Source organism: Pseudonaja textilis, unplaced genomic scaffold (genome assembly GCF_049901715.1).
Source record: "Pseudonaja textilis isolate UNSWEBS1 unplaced genomic scaffold, rPseTex1.2 PTEXCTG46, whole genome shotgun sequence".
Classification (NCBI taxonomy): Eukaryota; Metazoa; Chordata; class Lepidosauria; order Squamata; family Elapidae; genus Pseudonaja; species Pseudonaja textilis.
Genome location: NW_028262711.1, coordinates 68779 through 90131, shown reverse-complemented (window position 1 = coordinate 90131; position 21353 = coordinate 68779). Strand labels below are relative to the sequence as shown.

General features: G+C 51.5%; 1 protein-coding gene across 5 annotated transcripts in view; it reads left to right on the top strand.

Annotated features, from left to right (window-relative positions):
* The first annotated feature begins 486 nt into the window (after window positions 1-486).
* The window catches only part of RGS3 (regulator of G protein signaling 3), a 33560-nt gene continuing 12693 nt past the window's right edge, over window positions 487-21353 (top strand). Inside the window, exons 1-17 of one of the 5 annotated variants that reach the window (XM_026712383.2) lie at window positions 487-1383; window positions 3335-3385; window positions 4156-4214; window positions 4815-4909; window positions 5355-5423; window positions 5708-5768; window positions 6558-6648; window positions 7143-7213; window positions 10664-10745; window positions 11392-11497; window positions 11702-12074; window positions 12905-12944; window positions 13758-13942; window positions 15118-15201; window positions 17409-17520; window positions 17852-17898; window positions 20079-20210. In XM_026712383.2, coding sequence (XP_026568168.1) covers window positions 1236-1383; window positions 3335-3385; window positions 4156-4214; window positions 4815-4909; window positions 5355-5423; window positions 5708-5768; window positions 6558-6648; window positions 7143-7213; window positions 10664-10745; window positions 11392-11497; window positions 11702-12074; window positions 12905-12944; window positions 13758-13942; window positions 15118-15201; window positions 17409-17520; window positions 17852-17898; window positions 20079-20210 — 1806 coding nt within the window. In that variant the 5' untranslated portion in view covers window positions 487-1235. Of the gene's footprint in view, window positions 1384-2425; window positions 2790-3334; window positions 3386-4155; window positions 4215-4814; window positions 4910-5354; window positions 5424-5707; window positions 5769-6557; window positions 6649-7142; window positions 7214-8314; window positions 8621-10663; window positions 10746-11391; window positions 11498-11701; window positions 12075-12904; window positions 12945-13757; window positions 13943-15117; window positions 15202-17408; window positions 17521-17851; window positions 17899-20078; window positions 20211-21353 lie in introns of those variants that run through there. The other 4 variants (XM_087918778.1, XM_087918777.1, XM_087918780.1 and 1 more) reach the window with 4 other exon arrangements.

Below are 21353 nucleotides of genomic sequence, written 5' to 3'. Positions count from 1 at the left end.
GACCGGCACTCCCACCAACGTCAGCCAGCCACCCCGGGGTGTATTGGCTCCCGAGGCAGCATTTGTGGCCCCGCCAGAGAGAGCTGTACAGAAGAAGCTGAGAGGGTGACAGCCCAGAATTGTCTGCCCAGGATAAGTAATTAAGTACAGCAGAGTGGGGTTTTCTGTTGCTACCATGGCTCTTCGGAGCAAACTTTTGTGTTGCTTGTGGAGGTCTCTTGGCAACCCCTTGACTTTGAAGAAAAAGAGAGAGTGGCTCCACCCCGCTGGGGTTAATCTTCCTTGCGTTCTCCCCTCTGCCCCAGCTTCCATTCATAGCAGCGCTTCCAGGCTTCCACCAGCAGCTTCCTCCAGGCCTTTCTCAAGGTGGGTGCTTGAGAAATGTTTACTTTGTTCTGGGGAGAATGACCAGTCAGCGCTGAAAGCAACAAGATGCCTACTTAAAAAAAAAAAAAAAACCGGGGACAAGAACAGTTGTAAAGATCCAAATTGTTGGCAGTGGAAGATTTGGCCAACTTTCGAAGGACACCCTGGTTGGAAGCGGGCCCTGAGAAGAACAAAGCCCGAAGTCAGCCGCCTCGGGGGCTCTTAAGAGGTTGTAAGAGGGGCAGATTCTGCTCCAGCGGAAATAGGGCTGGGAAAACAATGCCTCGCTGCGGAGGATAAGTTATTCTTTAAATCTCTGGCAAGATAAGCCTCGTGGCAACTGATTAACTTCAGTAGAGCCAGAGGAAGGTTTGGTTCTGTGTCCTTTTGAACTCTTCCTAACGGAGCAGCCTCACTTCGGTTGTGGTTTTTGTGGGGTAGGGTTGGAAGGGGCTTCCCTCTCACTTTATTTAGCTGACATTTTGGTTTATGTAGCCACCTGTCTCAGCCCATGACTCTGAGCAGCGAAGAGCAATTCAAGACAACATGAAAATGCGTTTTTTAAAATTGTAGTTATTCCTCCGAATCGGTTGCCCGCAGTTCATCTTTTGCCCTGCCTGTGCGAGGAATTGCTTACACCCTCGTCTCTGAAGCGCAGGATTAGGCCAGCCTGAATATTTCGGTCTGAACCAAACTTCCAACCTGCTTCAACGTTTTTGCCTCTTTGTTAGAAAGGCTGCCAGTTCAAAAGGGGCTGGAGTGACATTTCTTCTTTGGGCCCAACCCCGGTCCGAGGTAGAGTCAGGGCTTGGTAGGCATCCATCTACGTCCAGCCAGCAGATTTCTCGGGATTTCCTTTGGTTGCAGGAATGGAATTCGGGGTCCGTGTCAAAGGCTGCACAGCTGAGCAATTTCCAGGTGGAAACCTATCCCGAGGACAGACTTCTCCAAGACAGCTGCCTGCATTCCACCTAAAGCGACGCAGGAAGATCAGCCAGACTTGTGTTAAAGAGCGGGGTAAGTGCCGAGAATGAAGGCAAGGAAGTGGCCGGTGGGATGTTACATCAATTATTCTCTCTTGGTCAAAGACAGGGAGGTAAGGTAGTGGAGTTTCCAGGTATGAAGTAAAATAGCATTTTCATTTCCACAGTTTTCCTTCCTTCCTTCCTTTCCTTTCCTTTCCTTTCCTTTCCTTTCCTTTCCTTTCCTTTCCTTTCCTTTCCTTTCCTTTCCTTTCCTTTCCTTTCCTTTCCTTCCCTTCCCTTCCCTTCCCTTCCTTCTTTCCTTCCCTTCCTTCCTTCCATTCCTTCCTTCCTTCCTTCGTTCCTTCCTTCCTTCCTCCCTCCCTCCCTCCATCCATCCATCCATCCATCCATCCATTCATGCACGGTACAGCTCATCCACTAACAGATTGTTACAGTCCACAAAACAATAATATTCAGAACTGTGAAAACAGATTGCTAAAGACAACAAAACAACAGTACTAAGGAAAAATTTTAAAAACCAACACCCTGTAATAGTCCTCATGCTGACCCTGGCACAGAGGCATTAATTAGCCTGTGGATGCTGCACCTCAAATGTGAAGCAGATAAAAGTCAGGGCCAGGAGCCCCCCAGAAAAAGGCCCGTGGCTAAAGACGAGAATATCGTCCCCATGTGGGGAGGCAAAGATGGGAGCACACCTGTGCAGGAACAGGGGTGTTCCGTGTGTGCTTTCTTAAAAGGAGGAACAGCCTCTCCCCTAGAAAGTAAACCAGATTACCTGCCTTGGCCTTCACCTTTTGATGAGAAAAACCCCAGAAGCAAGGGACAAAGTGCCTAATATATCCCCTGAACTGTTGCAACATGAGGAGAGGGCTTGTTGGTTAGGGGAGGCACTGCTAGCACGCGTGGAAAAGCAGTCTGAGGCCAGTTCTTCTTTAGCTTTAGTGTTTGAGCAAACGAGCTTTAAAGCCAGATTATGTGCTATGCTTAAACTTCCTTCTACTATCTGCGGTCTACGGATGCCTGAGGGCAAATGTGCATCGGTGGCCGAGAAAGACTTGCCGAAGAGCATTTTTCCAGCCCGGGGAAGAGCTCTGCCAGGAGAGCCTCGGGAGTGGAGCGATTGAGGGAGGGCAGTTTGGAGGCAAGGCGGCGTGTCAGGTGTGGAGCCAAGCGTGTCGCTGTTGCCCGTCAGGTACGGATTGACTTTCAAATCCGCCAATGGGCTTTTCGTTCCTGTTCAAATCGTGGCGGTTAGAAGGCAGCGGCCTGGGAGAAAAATTGCGCTGGCCTCCGTTGGGCCGTTGGGAAAATAGTCTCTGGTCTCCCTGCCAGTTAAGGAGCTGAGGGGAACCATGGAGCCCGGGCCTTCCCACCGAGGCTCTCTCTGTGCCAAGTCAGCTAACCGTTTGCAGTTTCCTTGCTGCCTGGCAACGTTTGGTGAGTCCTCCACGGGGTGAGGTGTGGGGGGCGAGGCAATGGTGGTGATTTAGTCCCTGTTTCATTGTGCAGTCTTGCAAGAGCCCGCCTGTCCCTCCGTATTGCATCCTTGTCTCCCTCCGCTCCCGGAGGCCCAGACCCCCAAGGGACTCTTTGCATCGTCCCCCTGGGCAACAAAGCCATAGGCAGCCGTGACAGCCCTGCCCTTGTCAGCCCTTTCGGGAAACTGCGGTTCTCCCAGCAGCCCGGTGGAGACCCAGTGGGGAGCCTGTACCTCTTGAAGGACCAGTCTTGGTTCTGTCGCAACTTTGAACAGTTGCGGAACAAGGACTGCGTGTATTTGTAAGCTGCTTAAGGGCCACAAATTGGCGTGGGGCAACATAAGGCATTTAAAGTAAACAGGCACGAGGAGAGCATCGTGGGGGGAAGAAACTCACCTCTGTTTCACTGATGGAAGAGGGAAATATTGAGGGAGAGGCTGTGTGTGTGTTGTGTGTGTGTGTGAGACAAAGCAACTTTGCAATCGCCTTCTTTGTCTGCTCTAGGACAGCTGAAGCTCTCCATCCACATGCAAGGCAGAAGGCTTAAACTTCATGGTAAGTCGGTGGGGCACAGAAGTAACAAACCCACCTGCCCAAGCAAAGAGGAAACCTGAAGCGCTTGGATGGGACACCACAGCCTGCTGGGGATTTGGCGTTGGGGGGCTGTCTGCCAACCAACCGTTTATGCTTCTGACTTGGTCGAAGACCAGACAGGCCCTTGTTAGCCAGGAGCCAGTGGTGCCCCCACCCACCCACCCACTTTCCGAGGTTCTGTGGGGCTTCAGACCCCGTCTCTATGTGGCAGGTCATGTGCCAAGTGGGGAAAACAAGGCTGCCGATGCTTCTTTCCTGTGGAAACGGCTGAATGCCCTGGCAGAAGGACAAGACTTGCTTGGCTTTCCTTTTGGGGGAAGCCCATGGCACTTTCCAGAACCAATCCACCTTGCCTCGTAAGCAGGCGTACTCGTCACCCATGTTCTTCTTTCCGCCCTGGCGGCTCTTAAGGGTGGCCAAGTCCGGATTCTGCAACGCAGAATGGCAGTTTGTGGACCGAGACAATTGTGCGTTTGGGAAGTATAGCGGAATACAGGAAGCGCCCCAAGTCCATGCCAGTTGTTTTCCTATATCGGGCGGTGAGAGTTGCACTGGGTTGCAGGAACCGAATGGGTGAGACCGGCAGAAAGTAGTGACCAGGGAGGAGTTGTGTGTGTGTGTGTGTGTGTGTGTAACGATCGCTGTAACTGTTGCTGTCTGTAAAATAGAATTATTTCCATTCGTTCCTGTTTCAAGCGCGATTTCTTCTTTCCTTTCTCCACCGCACTCAGTCGTGGAAGCCAAAGGTCTCATGGGGAAACACTATCGAATGTGCGACTCCTTTGTCAAGGTATGGCCGTGGTCACCCAGAAAGAGGACCGGGTTGGGGGAGGTCACTTCGGAGGAGGGGTCTCTTTAGTGTCCTCCATTGTGGGAAGGACGCAAATGGCGGCCCGGTGACCACCGCCGGTTGCCAAGCAGCCAGGTAACGAACACAGGACCGTGGAAAGGCGGCGGGGGGAGTGCAATGGCTGGAACTCCAAGGCCTGAGGGCTACTCTTTCGGTGCCATCACCAACGCTGAACGAGTGGTCACTAAGTGAGGAGTACCTGTATTGTTCTGTGGCCAGACGGACTTTCTGCTTCTCCTCTGGTTAACCTGTTTTCCTCCAGTTTTGGGAAATGTGGGCGCCTGGAGAGAAAGAGAACGGAGGCCGGTTTGCTCTCCGGTCTTCTTTCCCGTGTCCGTCCAACCTAGTGCACAACTTGGGAAGGTCCCAGGAGCATTGCATTTGGGGGCGGGGGTGGGATATATTCCTTTCGTGCTTGAATCCGCAGGATTACCCCACTTGTTGCAGCTCAGGTGTGGGTGTGGGTGTGGGTGTGATCTATCCCCCCCCCAAAAAAAGTCTGACTGCGTTGTTTTTTTTCTTCCTCCTCTCCTAACAAAGGTGTCCATTGTGCCAGACACATCGCGGAAATGCAGGCAAAAGTCCAAGACCATTTTGGGCAGTAAAAACCCTGTCTTCCACGAGCAATTTATCTTGTGAGTACGGGGTGGATTATCAAGACTTGCTGCCCACCCCTCACCTCCACCCCCACCAATTCCCACAGCGTTGGGCCCCTCCGCGTGGAAGTCGATGGTGCATCTCCCGGGGGCTCTTTCCCTCCTCCTCTCCCTGGGGCTGGAATCTCCACTGTGGCCGGAGCAAGGGGATTCCTGCACAGTGGCATCCTTCAATAGCCAGAACGCTGCAGCCAGTGCTTTATCTCCAGAGGTAGGGCAGCATTGTGGCTGAGCAGATGCACAACCCCCTTTCTGGTTCGAAGCGCGGCTCCTGGATTAAAGACACCCACCCACGCCCCGGAGGGTGTAAGGCTGCCTAAGGCAGAGAACCTCCGGATTTCAGCCAGTGGCAAGAGAGAGCGAGGAAGCCCAGGGAGGGTGATTCCCGAGGGCTGAGGGTCACTTTCTCTCTGCCGCATTCCAGCTGTTTGCAGGAGGAAGACAAGCAAAAGCGCCTTTTGGTCACAGTCTGGAACCGACCGCAGGATTCAAGGTAAAAGGCGGCAGAGTAACCCGGAGGATGAGGCCCGTCACACAGCCGCGCGCACAGCCTGGTTTCGGGCATGTCGCTTGGCCCGGGGCCGGTGGCCTTTGTCCTCCAGTGCCGAGGGTGAACGTCACCAAGGGAAGGGTCAGAGGGCAGAGCAGGGCAGCAAGATGACCGAGAGAGCCGCTGCTCCTGCTGGCAATCACAAAAGGGTTCCCCTCGCCCCCCCACATCCCCCCAAGGGGCTCCTTTCTGTGCTGTCTGTTACCCTTCCCCTGTTTCCTGCCCAGGCAGAGCAGACTCCTTGGCTGCATGAGCTTCGGTGTGAAGACCTTGCTGGGTCCAGAGAAGGTAGAGATGGTACCCGGGGCCCAGAGTGGTGGGGAACCCAACCAGGATGGTTGCCTTGTGGAGAAAGGGGTGGTTTAGTCGTAGCTGTGAGCCGAGAATGGTGACTTTGCTCCCAATCTTTTTCCGGAGACACGGTTCCATCTGCCGGAAATGCTCAGAAGGGACTTAACTTTTCAGAGGGCTTAGTCGTAGTATTATCGTGTTAGGGAGGCCTTGAGAGCAATAGGACGATCCCTGTACGATGGGGTGGGGCCTTCCTGCCTTCCTGGCAGGGCTGGATTCAAACTAGGGTCCCTTGCAGCATCCATAAAATGACATCCCTGTTGGTAAAAACGAAGCCAGTAACTTAACAGTAATTTACAAGTTGATATTTTAAGTTAAAGGATATTGTGTTCCCCCTCTAAAATTCTCAAAGCTATCACCAACCTTAATAGAGATATCTTAAAAAAAAAAAAAATCTAGATAGAGATCTTCAGAGAAGCAAATGGAATTTGTTTGAGGTACTTTAATTACCTTTTCCATTTGCTTAATTATACTGTATAATTACAGTATAATTGGAGGAAATGAGGCTGGTAGGCAAACACTGCCCTCTGCTGCCTCTTTCGAAAGCCAAGCCTATATAAGAGGTCTGAGTACGATGTGTGTAGAACTTTAGGGGCCAAAACCTTCCAGTTCTCTGTCCAGATACTTTCATGGGGATTTCTTTTTTTAGTAGCACATTTAACAGCCAACAGGAGGGAGTGTAAATCCTACAGCTGTTGTTGTTGTTTTCCTCTTTCCTTCCTTCAGAAAATTTGTGGCTGGTATTACTTACTGGGGGAAGATCTGGGCCGAACAAAGCACCTGAAAGTGGGCACACGGCACCTCAAGCCAGGCCAAGGTGGGTCTTGTCCAGGAGTGGAGGACTTGGAGAGATCTATCTATCTATCTATCTATCTATCTATCTATCTATCTATCTATCTATCTATCTATCTATCTATCTATCTATGACACGGAACAACCTGCGATGTTGCCCTGGGCCTTTTCTCTGTTTCAAGACAGAAGCAAGAAGACTTTGGTGGGAAAAACCAGTAAAACGTGGCTGTATTGTAAACGATATTCACTGATTTGCATAAGATGTAAATTACTGATTTTAATACTGTAGTGCAGTATAACCATTTTAGTCTTGTTGCATTATCTTTTGTAGTATTTCCCCTTTATTCTTCTGATTTCTGTTGTATTGGATGCTTTTAGATTGTTAAGCTGTTAACAGGTGCGTGATTCATGGGCAGCAGACCCTCATGTAGGACATACCGAGCCCCACTGCTGCCCAAAGTCCAGAAGGGCCTGTCCTTCCTTCTTTCTTTGTGTGCTTCCATTTCTCTTTTTCACCAGAGATGACGTTAGCCAAGCCGGCGGCCCTATTGAGGAAGCAGCAGCTGCAGCAGGACATGGAGCAGATCAAGGTGTGTGGAAGGCGACGGGGGGAGCTGAGCCGAGACCCGTTCTAGCCAGTTTCTTTAGCCAGGTGGCTGACTCCATTCACCCAGGAGGGCTGAGGGAGGGAGGGAGGGAGGGAGGAAGGAATCAAACAGGAGGGAAGGAAGGAAGGAAGGAAGGAAGGACGGAAGGAAGGAAGGAAGGAAGGAAGGAAGGAAGGAAGGAAGGAAGGAAGGAAGGAAGGGATCAAACAGGAGGGAAGGAAGGAATCAAACAGGAAGGAAGGAAGGAAGGAAGGAAGGAAGGAAGGAAGGAAGGAAGGAAGGAAGGAATCAAACAGGAGGGAGGAAGGAAGGAAGGAAGGAAGGAATCAAACAGGAGGAAAGGAAGGAAGGAAGGAAGGAAGGAAGGAAGGAAGGAATCAAATGGGAGGGAGGGAAGGAAGGAAGGAAGGAATCAAACAGGAGGAAAGGAAGGAAGGAAGGAAGGAATCAAATGGGAGGGAGGGAAGGAAGGAAGGAAAGAATCAAGTGGAAAGGGGGCCCATTTTCTGGGACAAGCTCTAGGAGCAAAGGAAGCACCCAACTGGAAACACAATGGGTGAATTCAGTGTGTCTGAAGGATTTGGAGGGAGCCCTCCAGGTCACACCTGCCTTGGACCGGAGGAGGATCCAGCAGCCCTGGGAGCTCTCAACTGTTCTCGACACCCCACCCACCCACCCAAAAATCAGCCTGCATCACTCAGATTTGCAGGCGAAAGGAAGGCAGCCCCGGGGAAGCTTTAAGCGGCCATGGAAAGTCCAGGGAGAAAGGCTGTTTTCCTTCTCTGCACCCCTCTGCCCCCTCCCCCCAGAGAAAGGAAGGAAGGTCCCCCTGATCGGATGAGGGGTGCTAGGGAGGCCTTTGCGTTCGTACCGAACAATGCACCCCACAGGCGGGGAGAAATTTTTTAATGCGAAATTGTGCTCCTTCGTTATTTACGGTCCTTTTCCTTCCCCATGAATATGAAAGTGTGGCCCCCGCTTTCTCCCCCCCCCCTGTCCTTTCCCTGGGAAAGGCCTGGCGGTGCTTCTCCAAGGGCTGGTGTTATGTGGCAGGGATAGAACAAGGGCCGCTGCTGGCAGGAATCAGGCTCTGAACTCTCTCGCCTTCCTTCTCCCTCCGAGTTCTCAGGAAACCTCCGGGCTTATCGCAAAGCCGCACACGGCCGCGGCTGCCTGGGAGGGGAGGGGCGGCTTCCTGCCATTCTTCTGTGAGCTCCTGAGTTCCCAGGGCAGCCGCGCGGGGCCACAGAGGCTGGGTCCTCCTCTGGCTGGCCAGACAGAGTAGGGAGCCTTGCGTGCCTCCATGGGCTGGTCACAAGCCCTGCGGCGTCGGACATGAGCCGTTTCCAGGGACTGTGCAAAGGGTGCTCGGAGCGGCGCTTCCAGCAGGTCGGTTGCAACCGGCCACCGGGACCCCTTCCCGGGGCTCTGCTGAGGCTTCAGCCTTTCTGGGGGAACTAGATGGGGGGGGGGGAGAGAGGCAACCTGGCCGCCTGGACAGACCCCAGCTAGCCTGACACCCCTTGGGCCTGTTGCCTTTCGAGTCAGCCGGGTTTCCACATCTTTGGGAGGTGGGAGAAGCTGAAGAACAGCTCTCCTGTGACTCGGAAGTAAAGATTTCCACGAGGACTAGGGCCATGCAAGAGCTCAGATAGAGCGATGAGCTAGGCAGCCTTTCGCCGGGAGGTCGGCTGGGCGGTGATGGTGCGAATGAGCCCCTGTAACTCTCCCCGTCCTCCGCTTGGCCTCCTCTCTCTGTCCCCAGGTAGAATTATCTGGCCCCATTACTTTTCTCAAGAGCTGTTCTCTTCTTGGCTCCTTGGACATCTCTCTACTAGTATGGCTAGCTGCTCTTGGGGGGAACAGGGGAGCGGGGGGCACTCTGTGCGAGGAGGGGCAGCCTTGGGTGGGGGCCGACCTGCTTGGTCTTCCTAATGCTGCCACTGTCGAGGGCGACTCCCCGCCTGAGTCTTTTGGGTTTCCTTGGGGCGAGGGGCATTCGAGCCACCGACTTTTTTGGGGGGGAAGGGCTAAAGAAGGAGCTTGATACCAGAGGTGGACTACGGGCTTCTGGCAGGCAGCTCACCCTCTTTAGCTGTGGAGATGTGGGATGAGTGGGTGGGATCTAAATCATCCAGAAAGAAAAAGAAGACGCAGTAACACACCTAAATAAAATCTGTTGGGTTTTGCGGGACTTAAACACGAAGTAAGTGTTTAGTAAGTAAGCGCATAGGATCGCAAACGTTTATCCAGCTGCAAACTTCCAATTGTTCCCCGTTCCCCGGCTGTGTTTAGCATCCTCTTCATGCGTGCATTAAGTTGGTGAGGAGCCTTTTGAATCTGTCCCGCTTCCATCCTACCTGTAGTTGGTCCCTAAAAGCTGCAGCTCAGACGGCGGGAGGCACCGTGCTCGTTTCTCCCTCAGCACAGGGCTTCCTGGAAGCCCTGCGGGGCTCCTCCTCCTCTTCCAGGCTGCCTTTCCCCGAAAATCGGAAGGGCAGTTCTTTCCCTTTGGCTGGTCAAACAGGAAGCCCAACGGGGGTCTCTGGAATCTGGAGGGTCTCGCATGGAATAGATGCCTGAGTTCTGCGGGAAAAGAAAAAGACCTTGTGGAGTTTGTTAGCTGGAGAGTCAGCTCGTGTTTCTTCCCTTCCTCCTGGCAATCTGAGCAAACACTCTTGATTTCTGTATTAAATTAATTTTACTTTCCCTTTTTTTAAGTAGAAAATAACCTAGTTATCAATTAAAACATGAGCCTAATTCATGCAGCTTGATAATTTTACCGTTAATAATGTTTGTGTATCAGTTTGTGTATCAAATGCTGTTACCTTCACTGCCTGTCGTAATAGTTTTAACGAATGGGTTACATATTTTGGTTAAGAGATCAACGATATTCACATTTAAGTCCCTTCAATGAACACACTTTAATCCTAGCATAGTTTTGTTGCCTTCGATTCTACTGTGAGATTCAGAAGTAATACTTATTTTAATATATTAATATTGTTTTGAGTTTTAAAAAGTTACAATTAACGTTCTTAATAGACACAACATATTGATACTTAATGGTTTGCGTAAACTGGGCAAGCGTATATTATTTTTGTAGAAAGGATAACATACTTTAAGAAAAAAAAACACATCTAACTAATAATACACAGTTCACTTAAAAACAGAGAGGGAAAGTCATATACTATATTAAAATTAAAAAGGAAGAACAAAATCCTAAAAAATTATTTGAAATAGCTTTAAAAAAAATAGCAATTGTATACCTGAACAAAACTTAGAAAAACAGGAGTGGGGGGAGGAAAAGAAAGATAGTGAATAAAAATGTTAAGCTATTCAAATACTGAAATCATTGCTTTTTAAAAAAAATTTCATGGTTACGATTCAGTTTTAACCGGTTTTCAAAAGTGTGTAAAATTTATTTTGTTTCAGATTACAATCCCACGTGGGAAGAATGGGTTTGGTTTCACCATCTGCTGTGACTCCCCTGTTAGGGTCCAAGCGGTGGATTCTGGTAAGGATGCGTTCGGGTTTGTCTGCCTGGCTTCCTTCTGCTTCAATTCCCACCAATCGCTGGCAGGTGTCCTCACAAGATGGCCATCCAGACAACACATAGATCCGAACCCTGGGTGGGGTGGGGCTCCATCCCCCTTACCCCGAGACAGCCAGGTTTTCAGGCCTTCCTGAATGCCATTTAAGGTGAAAACCATCCAGTTCTCAGGGGTGACCTCATTTAAGAGGGGTGGGGGCACCATGGCAGAAGGCACTCTTCCGGAATCTTGATCGACCACCCTATTTGGGGACCTGGAGCGTGACTATTCTGTCGGATGCTCCTGGCCCTGTGGAAACCAGGACAGAGGGATCACCCCTCAAATAACCAGGTCCATGCCACGCCTGTAACTTATATCGGTGTTTTCGCCCGGGAAAGACTAGATTAGGTGCAAAGGTATTGGTGCATATGCATGTGTGTGTGTGTGTCAGTGTGTCAGTGTCACACCTTGCCTTCTTGTGTTCCCATAAGGGGCCCAGGATGGCTTGAGCCCTCCTCCTGGGTTGGGCAGTTGTTCTCCAGGTGGAAGGAGGCGATGGGTGCCTGCCTCTTTTCCCCACATCTTCTAATCCGGGGAGGAGCCGTTAGCTCCCTCTCCTTCCTTTTCCAGGTGGCCCCGCAGAGAAGGCTGGCTTGCAGCAACTGGACACAGTGCTTCGGCTCAATCAGCAGCCTGTCGAAGACTGGAAATGCGTAGAATTGGCCCATGAGATCCGGTGACTATGAATTGTGTGTGGAAAGGGATGGCGGCGGGGGTGGGGTGGGGAAGTGAAGGGCCCGAGTCAGGCCATGGGGTCAAGATCAGCCTCCGTTTTGTCCTGCTGTCCATGCAACCTTCCCCTGCAGGGGAGGAGTCACTCCGGGAAAGAGTGGAGTGGATTGGCTCAGCCCATCGGTGACCGCCTTGCCTTCGCTTCTAGGAACTGTCCCCAGGAGATCCTCCTCCTTGTTTGGCGCATTGTGCCGCAGGTCAAACCCAGCCCGCAAGGGGTCGCCACCCGACGCCCCTCTTGCAAGTCCACGTTCGATTTGCAGTCTCCGTCCGCTCGGCGGGAGAAGAGCAGCAGCGGGCGATCGCGGGTCCCCGAGCATCGGCAGAGCTGCCACGTGTTGTACGATGGGAACCCTGGGTTTGCGCTCAACGGCTGGGAGCGATACACAGAGCTTGGCAAGGCTCCCCAGCAGCAGCAGCAGCAGCAGCAGCACACCATGCCTCCGCCTTCCCGACCTCCGACCTCCAGTGGTACAGACAAGAACTACATCATCCTCACCCCACTTAATTCAGGGGGTCAGGTATGGCCATTGGGAAAAGGGGAGGTTGATAGCCAGCTGGGCCTTTTTCTATGCGAGGTAGACACTAGTCTCTCACACGTTGGTACCTATGGAAGAGAGAGAGAGAGAGAGAGAGTTGGCATTCAGCTTTTGTTGATCCTTTGAATTGCCTGGCGGGTATCAAAATTTGAACCCCCTCCCTCTAAGGAAAACTATTTCTGGAAAGTTCAGACTGAACTTTTTCCGGTCAGATCGCAGGCAGAAAACTAGAGGTGGAGCCCAAAATCCAACTCCCTGACTGGCTGCTTTGTATGGCTTATACGGTTTGTCAATTGCACAGTGGCAGATAGGACGGCGCTCCAGAGGGTTAACGTCATTGCCCAGAAGATCCTGGGTTGCCCTCTCCCCTCTTTGGAAGAGCTTTAGAGCTCCCGCTGCCTTAAGAAAGTTCAAAACATCCTCAAAGATCCGTCTCATCCTGGGCACCCCCTTTTTTGAACTATTACCATCTGGCAGACGGTACAGAATAATAAAAACAAAGGACAAATAGGCTGAAAAACAGCTTCTATCCCAGGGCAGGAGCTCTTTTGAATTCTGCTGTATAGTGCAGTGTTGGTGCGGTGTCGGGGGTTGCCAGTTCAATGTGTGGAGTGTGAAGGATGTGTGTTTGTGTTTATTTTCGTGGTCATGAGGTGCGCTGAAGACGGTGTTCGATTTCGTTGTACGAGGTGCAGTGACAATAAAGTAAACTAAAGTAAACCAAAGCTAGGCCTCGAAGGCATCGTTCTGCGTCATGAAAGCAAAGAATAGCAGAGGGGTTGAACTGGCTTGTGTGCTTTTGTGTCTTCCAGCTTCTGAGGCGGGTCTGCCAGGAGGACAAAGTTGCTGGAGGTAAGTGGCTTTCCGTGGTCCCGCTGGGTCCTTCATGGTCGAGCCAGAAGGTGGCCGGAAGGGCCTCGCGGGGAGCTGGCAAAGTTTGCTCTGGTGTCTTTGTCACAGCACGTGGAGGATAGGAAACGGGGCTTTGCACTGAACGCATGAAGCTCGCGCAATAATTGCAGCTGGTTTGTTTCTGTATGGTGAATGCGCTACGTTTTTTAACCTACCTTTCTTATACAATAGTGAGAGTAGCATGACGTGGCTTGTCTTTCCCCATTTTTTTTTCTGCTGATCCTCTCGTGGGGCAGCCTTCACGAACCGGTCTACTCCCAGGCAGGCTGACAATTACCTGGGGTTATCAGGAAGGAGCCGCCCTGGAGAGGCAGGAGAACTCCTGAGCTACATCCACATCTGCTTTTCCTTGAGATCCGGCTTATTGTTTTCCTTTGCTCTCCTCTCCTCCCTACGCCAAGGGTCTTCAAACTTGGCAAGTTTAAGACTTGTGGACTCCAACTCCCAGAATTCCTGAGCTAACATGACTGGAGGAGGAGGAGGAATTCTGGGAGTTGAAGTCCACAAGTCTTAAAGCGGTCCAGTTTGGTCTATAGGTTCAGTGTGGCTGGGTATCGTCCAGTCTCTTGCTCCCACCGAAAGGAGCAAAGGGGCCAAAGCGGTGGTACTTGCCCCCTCCTTCCATCAAGGCAGAGCACTGGCAGCAGTACCAGCCACGCCAGGTGGCTCTGCTGCTTCCCTGGGACGAGAATGTCTGTGTAGGGAATTCACCCAAGCAGGCTCCTTCCCCCGTTTTTGTTCCTAAACATCCAGGCAATGCGTGCAAAGGAGAATCTCGCGGCAAGAAATCCCGTCTCATGAAGACTGTGCAAACCATCAAGGGCCATGGGAGCAGCCCCCAGAGCTGCCCTCTGATGGCATCCCACATCCCACCCTCCAGTTACGGCACCTACGTAACGCTCGCTCCCAAAGTGCTGGTGTTCCCCATCTTCGTGCAGGTGAGTCTCAGAAGGTTCCACACCCGGGAAGCTAACTTTTCTCTCAGCTGTGTGTTTCTCTCTGGACCAGCTGTCCTCACTTGCCTCAGGTCCCCCAGACGTCAGATTCGGAGTCCAGGTCCCCTACAAAATAGGCTTGTTTGACGACCACTAGGATTGTGGTACTTCGTGTCCCTGGAAAGACAGGGCACCAAGCATTACCAGTCACGGCCTACCCAGCCAAGCCTTTCCTTTCCCCTAATGGCCCCCAGGAAACTCACCAGCATGGAGAAGCAGGATTCTTGCTGATTTTTAGCTCGCCTTCCTTCTCCGGTGAGAACCGTCGCTTCGTTGCCGAGTAGCCTGTACGCCCTGTTGTTCATGCAACAGGAAAAGGCAGTGGCTAGACCCGGCCTTGGTGCAGCCTCCAGCAGCTGGGGTTCAGTGCCATGCAGACCCTGGAGATACCGTGCAGTTACCACGATTAATGCCAGTTGATTGGGCCTCTGCCGAAGCAGCAGAGTTTGCACATGGGAGTAGATATAGCCCCGGGAGGCCAGGTGAGAGTTAAGCCCTGAGCGGAAACACCGTGGCTGGGAAAATCTGATATGCAGGGCAACCGGTATTGTCTCCGTGAAAGGGCGCTGCTCCTGCGAAGAAGCCCTGCCTCTTTCAGAAACCTTTGGGAAGAGGCTGGACTGTCTTCCATGCCATGACAGTCCTGGTCAGCTCAGTCCCAGTGCAGCTCTCCGAGGCAGCTTCCTCCTCCAGCTAAGCATGGAGGACGGCCTTGGGGGAGCTACAACACAGAGAAGGAAGGCCTGGAGCCCCCCTGTCCCAGACAGAGATGCCCAGGTGGGCATGTAAGCTCTGCGCCTCCCTTCTCCTGCCGTTCCGCCAATGTTTTTCTACTCAGCCACACAACAGGATGGTTCCGACTGCTCCTCGCACTCAGTGTACACTGAAGATTTTGTGGAAGAGCCAAACGATGACCACTGCATCTCTCTCCAAAAAGTGAATTCTTTTTATAGTTATTGCGTGACCTGCCGGCTTTCCTGTTTGTTCTGGACTCTGGACTTTCCATTGGTTGCCCGGGCTTGCGGCAGAAATAAATCGATGGAGCTGTCCGTAGGGTTTTCTCTTCGTCAGAGTCTCTGAGTTGTGTTGTCTGTATGTGTTTTCTCTTGCTCCACTAGCCTCTGGACCTTTGCAGCCCAGCTCGGACGCTGGTTTTATCAGAAGAGCTGCTTCTTCATGAGACTCGAAACAAACCAACTGAGGTGAGCATCTAGGTGCCCCCTAGGAAATGATATTTATTAATACTGACTCTTTGGCGAGGAAGGAGAATCCAGCAGGAACTGTCTGAAGTGCCGTAGTCTCTCCGAAGGCACAAGGTATTCGGGATTGTTAGGGGTAGCTTGTGATATATTCCCAATTGATATTTGCAATATGTTTTTTTTTCCAAAAAGTTTTTTTATTTTTAATCTTTTACATCTCTTTTAGTGAACAGTGTGGTTCCAGGTTTTTACATTTCCATACAAACATGACCATAACTACATATCTACCTCACTTATTCAGTTTCTTATACGATTGTATTTTCCATTTTCTATAAATTCTCAAAAAGTATTCTGATGGTATTTTTTACGTTTATTTTATCCCATTTTAATTCATATAACTTATTATATTTTTCTTTAATTATACCTATCTTCTTTATATAACACCTTAAAATTCTTTATTTCTTATTCTATAGTCATTATATTCTTATACTTTTCTCTGTCATATTTGCCATTTCATCACATATTCTTATTTCATTGTTCAATAAATTCCATCTTTAACGATAATCATTCCAAAGATTTCCCCCTTAATTATTTGCAATGTTTTTACTCAAAGTAACAAATGCTGAGATGTGGTGAGGATGGAAATCTTTTAATGGAGCCAAATAATTTATTTGATTTACAGATAAATACAGAAATGGAGGAATTTCTCCATTCTGGTTTAACCCCCGGGGCTTCTCTTGAGAAGCAGACTCCCCAGAGGCCTTTCTTGGCCATAGGGACTAGGAGGTTGCCCTAACCCTAACCCTCAAGAGCCCTGGTGCCAGGTCAGACCGGCTGTTAAGTGGCACTGCCCCTTTTGTCATCCTGCTCCTCTGCTGTGCAGGCCTGGCCTTTCACTGGAAGTGCTGCCGCTACTGCTTTCTCAAACAGCCTGGCTGGGACAGTCCCGTTCTAGAGCTGCTCTACAATCTCAGGGGCTCCTGGTTTTCCTCCCAAAGCCCCTCAGGCTCACCTTGAAATATGAGGGGTGGTTAATATTCACGCTCCCATTTCCATAGACCTTGCAGTTTCAGTGCCTTTGCTTTTGAACTCTCGTGCTTTGCGGCACCTAGGGGTGATTTCTGCCACCAGTTTTCCTTTTGAGTGGCTAATCAGCGTGCTGAGATGCTGTTTGTATTACCTCACCCGCATCGCTGTGGCGAGGGGCGTACTGGCACAGTCGGGGGGCTTGCTTCCTGGCGGACATGCACCGGACAGCCCTGCCAAATGTCTCTCGATCTGAACTCTTTTTTGTTTTTTAAAAGCTGTGTGTGATCTTTGGAGGCATGAATGAATCTGGTCACCAGCTCACTTCGCTGCCGACCCATAGATTCTTGTGTGGCTTTTTCTTGCGGAGAAGAAGAACCAAGCAGGCTCCCTGTCGGCGATCCCACAAATGGGACTCGTGCCGGAAGAAGCTAGTGTGCCAACAGATTTTAGCTCATAAACTCAATCCCGAAGCCTGAGGTGAAGGAACAGTGTCCCAGGGACTCTTTGGCCATCTGAAGTAAACAGCGTGACTTTAGGATCTGGGATAGCAAAAGTCCTTTCTTTTCTCCTCGTTTCCAATAATGGCTTGTCTTTTTTTTTCCTCGGCTAGCATTTCTGAACCCAAAAGTGGTCATTCTTTCGCTGCTACTGTAATTCCTGAATTTGGCCCAAATGTGTCGGCGAGGTCGCAACGCCTGGCGGTCATGGAGTGATTTCATTGTATTGTTGTATGTTGTAGGGAAGCTGCTTCCAGAATTTTGCTCAGAAGTGTGATAACATCATACTCCCCCCCCCCACTAAAAGGGAAGGGGCAGCTGGCCGTGCACTGTGTGGCACTCCGCCAGAAATGTCCATTTTCAGCCACATCCTGTCTAGACTTAGTTTTTCTTCCCACAGTGATAATCTTTGAAATTCTGGGAAGTTTTTGGAGCGGTGTTGCAAGGGGAATTTCTAGGCCCAGATTCTCCAAAATGAGATGCCAAGGGGTGACTCCAAGAAGCCCCCTGCAGGGGGGAAGAGGCCGGTCCCCATCAGGGCACCGAGAGCAAAAGAGATTTGAGATGATGGCTGGTACACGAAACCAAATGTCATCAATTTGCGGAAACGGTTATTAATTTTGCTTCACCGTTTTGGTACTTGGCCCCTGGCAGACATTTCCTTTCTCTTTCTGCCTTGTCCAGGTGACCCTCTTCATTTATTCAGACTTATTGCTCTTCACCCAGGAAGAGGAGCCTGGGCGATGTAGCGTCTTTCGCAACCCGCTTTACCTGAAGGATGTGCGACTGCAAGAGGGTGAGTCCAGAACCCGCCAGAAAGAAGGCGTTGCTGCCAAGTAGTGTTGTATGTTCTATGTCCCTCTGGTCCATAGGGGAGCGTTCCCGAGGTGTGTCTCCAGCGGAGAAGGCTGGGCTGGATAGCTCAGCGGGCTCACCAGTTGGCTAGGGCAGCTTCCAGGGCTCCGGTTTGGAGCCCCTTAAGTTTAGAAATGCCGTATTTGCCAGCTTTCCCTTGGAAACAATGACGGCATACTGAACACTTGGCCAAAAAAACCCAAAAAACTATTTTTTTCATTTGTCAAATCAGAGAAGGTTAAATGACCCCTTTAAATCTACTTCTCTTGCAGATTCCTCCTCTGAAGATCTGAGGTTCTGCATTCTTTACCTGGCAGAGGTGAGCGTTACCTGCAAATTAGCTTCCCAGCTACGATTACCGTGTCCATCAGCCTCTTTCTGTAGCGGGTGGAAGAAATAGGACTAGAAGCCACTCGGCCCAGAGGGTCGCAGAGGCGGCAGACTGAATTCTACCTCACAAAATATCGCCACTTCGAGGGCTAGCGGTAAAAAAAAAAAAAGGACGAGAGTTTTGGGAAGAGTTTTTGTAGTTAGTATCAGTGATGCGATAAGCTTCTTTCCTGCGAGATGTCATCTTAAGGCTCTGAATATGAATAACGGGGTTCAGGTAAAGGAAGGGAGAAGGGCAGTTAAATTCTTGGGTTCAGTCCAAACCACCATGTTTCAAGTCCTGATTCAAGAACATACAACTCACAACTCGTCACTGTTTCCCCTCTACCAGGCCAGATGATCCGGGGCAACTGCAGACCGGGGTTTTTTTTCCTGACAGCCTTTCCAGAATCTCCAGGGCTGGAGGTGGACAAACTTTGTGGGCCCGCAAGGCTGCCGGGCTGCCATGAGCTGAGATTTAAAAGCCACCATTTTATTCCTTCACCCTCTCCAACGTCGAGCTGAGAGCCTCCGTTCTGGAGCCCGTTAAGGGACTGAATGGGAATCTTGAGCCTACTGGGGTGTTTGAATAAAATGTGCCACCATCCCAGTTAAACGGAACAAAAAAAAAAACAGGGTTTATGATACCAGGAGGACTCAGAGGAAGTGAAGCCAGTGGCTGGGTCTTTTCTTTAGAAAGTGGTGGACTAAAGCTTTCTTTAAATCTCTGGCCTACTCATCTTAGTTCCAGGGCCAGCGCTTTCCTCGGGGCTGTCGATATTCAACCTTTTGCGTGGTGTGTGTGTGAGAGAGGGAAAGGGAGAGAGAGAGAGAGAGAGAGAGAGAGAGAGAGAGATGGCTTCCCTCACGCAGGAAGAAGCCTCCACTTACAAAGCATTCTGTGCACTTTGCCAGCAGGCAATCTGCAGAATTTTTGCTCTTGGCCGGCCTAATTGAATTGAGGCAAACCGTTAATTCCATTATCTGAGGCCGGAAGGGGCGGCGGGGCTCCAAGACAGGGTTTTGGATTGGCTGTGATGGCGAATGCGTGGGAAGCTCCCCATCAGCCTCTCGGGGACAGTCTTCATCCAATGCTGTATTATCTGCATCTATAGCTTTGCTGGGCTTACGTGGGTCCTCCACGAATGCGAACCCATTTCTTTCCGTCGTCCCTTTTAGTTGCCCCACGCTGAAAAGGTGCTGGTGCTGCAGGCAACCGACAACCCACGTGGGCAACTGTTCTGACCCAACCGGGTTCCCAGAGAGCAAACCCAGACAAAGGCAGCAGCCCCCACCTTTCAAGGTTTAATCACAATTCTGTTCCTTTTCAGATAAAAGGTTGCTTTCCAACAATTAGCTCCGACAAGAAAGAGCCTTGCCAAGTTGTTTGTCAAGGCCTACCAAAAACCCAGAGATAAGAACTAATTTACAAGATTCTCCAAATATGAACTAAGATGCCCACCAGTTGAGCTTCAGAGCTTCTTTGCTCTCTGCAAAGAACGTTTTTTTTCCAAACCTGGCTTTTATCCTCTTGAGGGAGGGGCCGTTACCTTGCAGCCTTACTCCCAAGTCGCCTGTGCTGCTGTAATTGTTCTTTCCTCTGAGTAATCCTCCGTGCACGTGCACTTAGCACAGGTTCCTCGGGAACCTCCTCATCGCTGCTGCCAGTCTCCACAATCCCTGAAGGCAGCAGTCCATTCTCTGATGGTCCTGGCCCCTCATCTGAGTCCTCGCTCTCCTCAGCTGTCTGCACCTGCTTCCGGCTAACCCCAACAGCAACCTGAGGGCGTGTCTGTTTTCCCAATCGGAATCCTTTGGGGCGGGAGCTGTGCCCCCTTGCTCAGGGGCTTCCACCACAGATACAGGAGAGGGGGTCTGCATTGGCGGCTCTGCTGCCATTTCCCACAGCGGACCAAGGAGGACACTGACTCTGCAAAGGATAGGCAAACCAGCAGACTTGAGTAGGGGGAGAAATTGCGCGTGCAGCTAGTTTTGTGTCAAAGGGCTTCCGACCAGCTGGCATCCCAGGTGGACAGCCAACCCAGAGACAAAAGCTGCCCCTGAGGAAGGTGGGCCTTGCCCTCCTAGATGTCTCCCGCTCCCGACATCCTCTGTGTCCCTGTGTGCTAGGAGCTGGAATGTGTGCTCAGCCTGCAGGCTCACTCCCATGAGCAGAAGACCAGGGTGTGCTGGTGTCTGATCGATCACGTCTTGAAGCAGCAGCCAAGAACAACTCCAACAGCCCCTCCAGCGGAAAGCAAGGTAAGGGCTGGCAGGAAGAGGCCCATGACCAAGCGCAGTCCGTTAGAGCGGGGCGGTCCTCGCTCAACGGGGAGCGGGCGCAGCTGGTCAGGCAGGGCAGCTATTCCTCAGCGCATGAGCCATAGGGTCCATTATGGATTCTGGCATGGGATGGAGGACGGGACCCAAGAAGAGCCCTGCTTTGGTCCAGGCCAAGTCAGCGTCGGCAGCCTCCTTCCTCCCTTAGGGGCGTCCGCGGGGGCTTACCGGCGGGCTTTGATCCTCGTGCTGCCGTATTCTTGGCGGAGGCTTCTTCGCCACATCGCAGGCCTCATCGCTTGCCGTCTTGGCGAGTTGCGAGACGCTGTCACAGCCACCAGCCAGGCAGGGACTTGCCCTATTCGGGATGTTCAACACGGAAGAGTAGAAACGACAAGGCCTCCTCGCCCCCTTGGCCTGCTGGGGCTTTCAATACACACACCACACGCACACGGACGGAGCCTTGCCCTGCAAGAGAGGTGGCGCCCCTGGCTTGGTTCCCTGCCGTAGCCTTGGGGGTGCTCTTGCCTGGCCTCTGAGGTCCTCCCTGAGCTTATCTGCCCAGCAGGGGTTGAGTGGCCCCCGAGGAGCCAAAGCACATCTGGGGCGCTGGGCAATACGCAGGCTTCGTTTCCTTGTGCCTGGCTGATGCCGAAGGGTCCCCTTTGTTCCCAGGAAGTGGGCCTCTGCCCTGCCTCTGCCCAGCTGATGTCAGTCCTGCCTCTGGCATTGCAGGAGAATAATCGGAACTGGCTGCTATTTGGCAGAGTTCCTGGCTGCACTTAATCCAATGATGATCTGATTATAGGGAGGCCAATAAAACCCTCGGCGAGTATTGCTTTCTCACAGGCGCCCGCACAAAAGGGCAGGCAGAGCTGGTGAGCAGCAGCAGAGCCACCACTCCGGAGGCGGGGGGCAGCCGCTCCTATTTGGGGGAGCCCTCCCCTCTGCCTGCACCCCTCCCCTGCTCACCCTGGAGGAGAGACTAATCTATGGCATATCAAACCATCCCCCCCAAGGCTAGGCTCGGGGCGCCCCCTTCTTCCCTTGCCAGCCCTTGGCGGGCAACGGCAGGGCCCTCGCTTCGACGCCCGTGAATTGGCAGGGGCTCCAGGACGTCTCTTG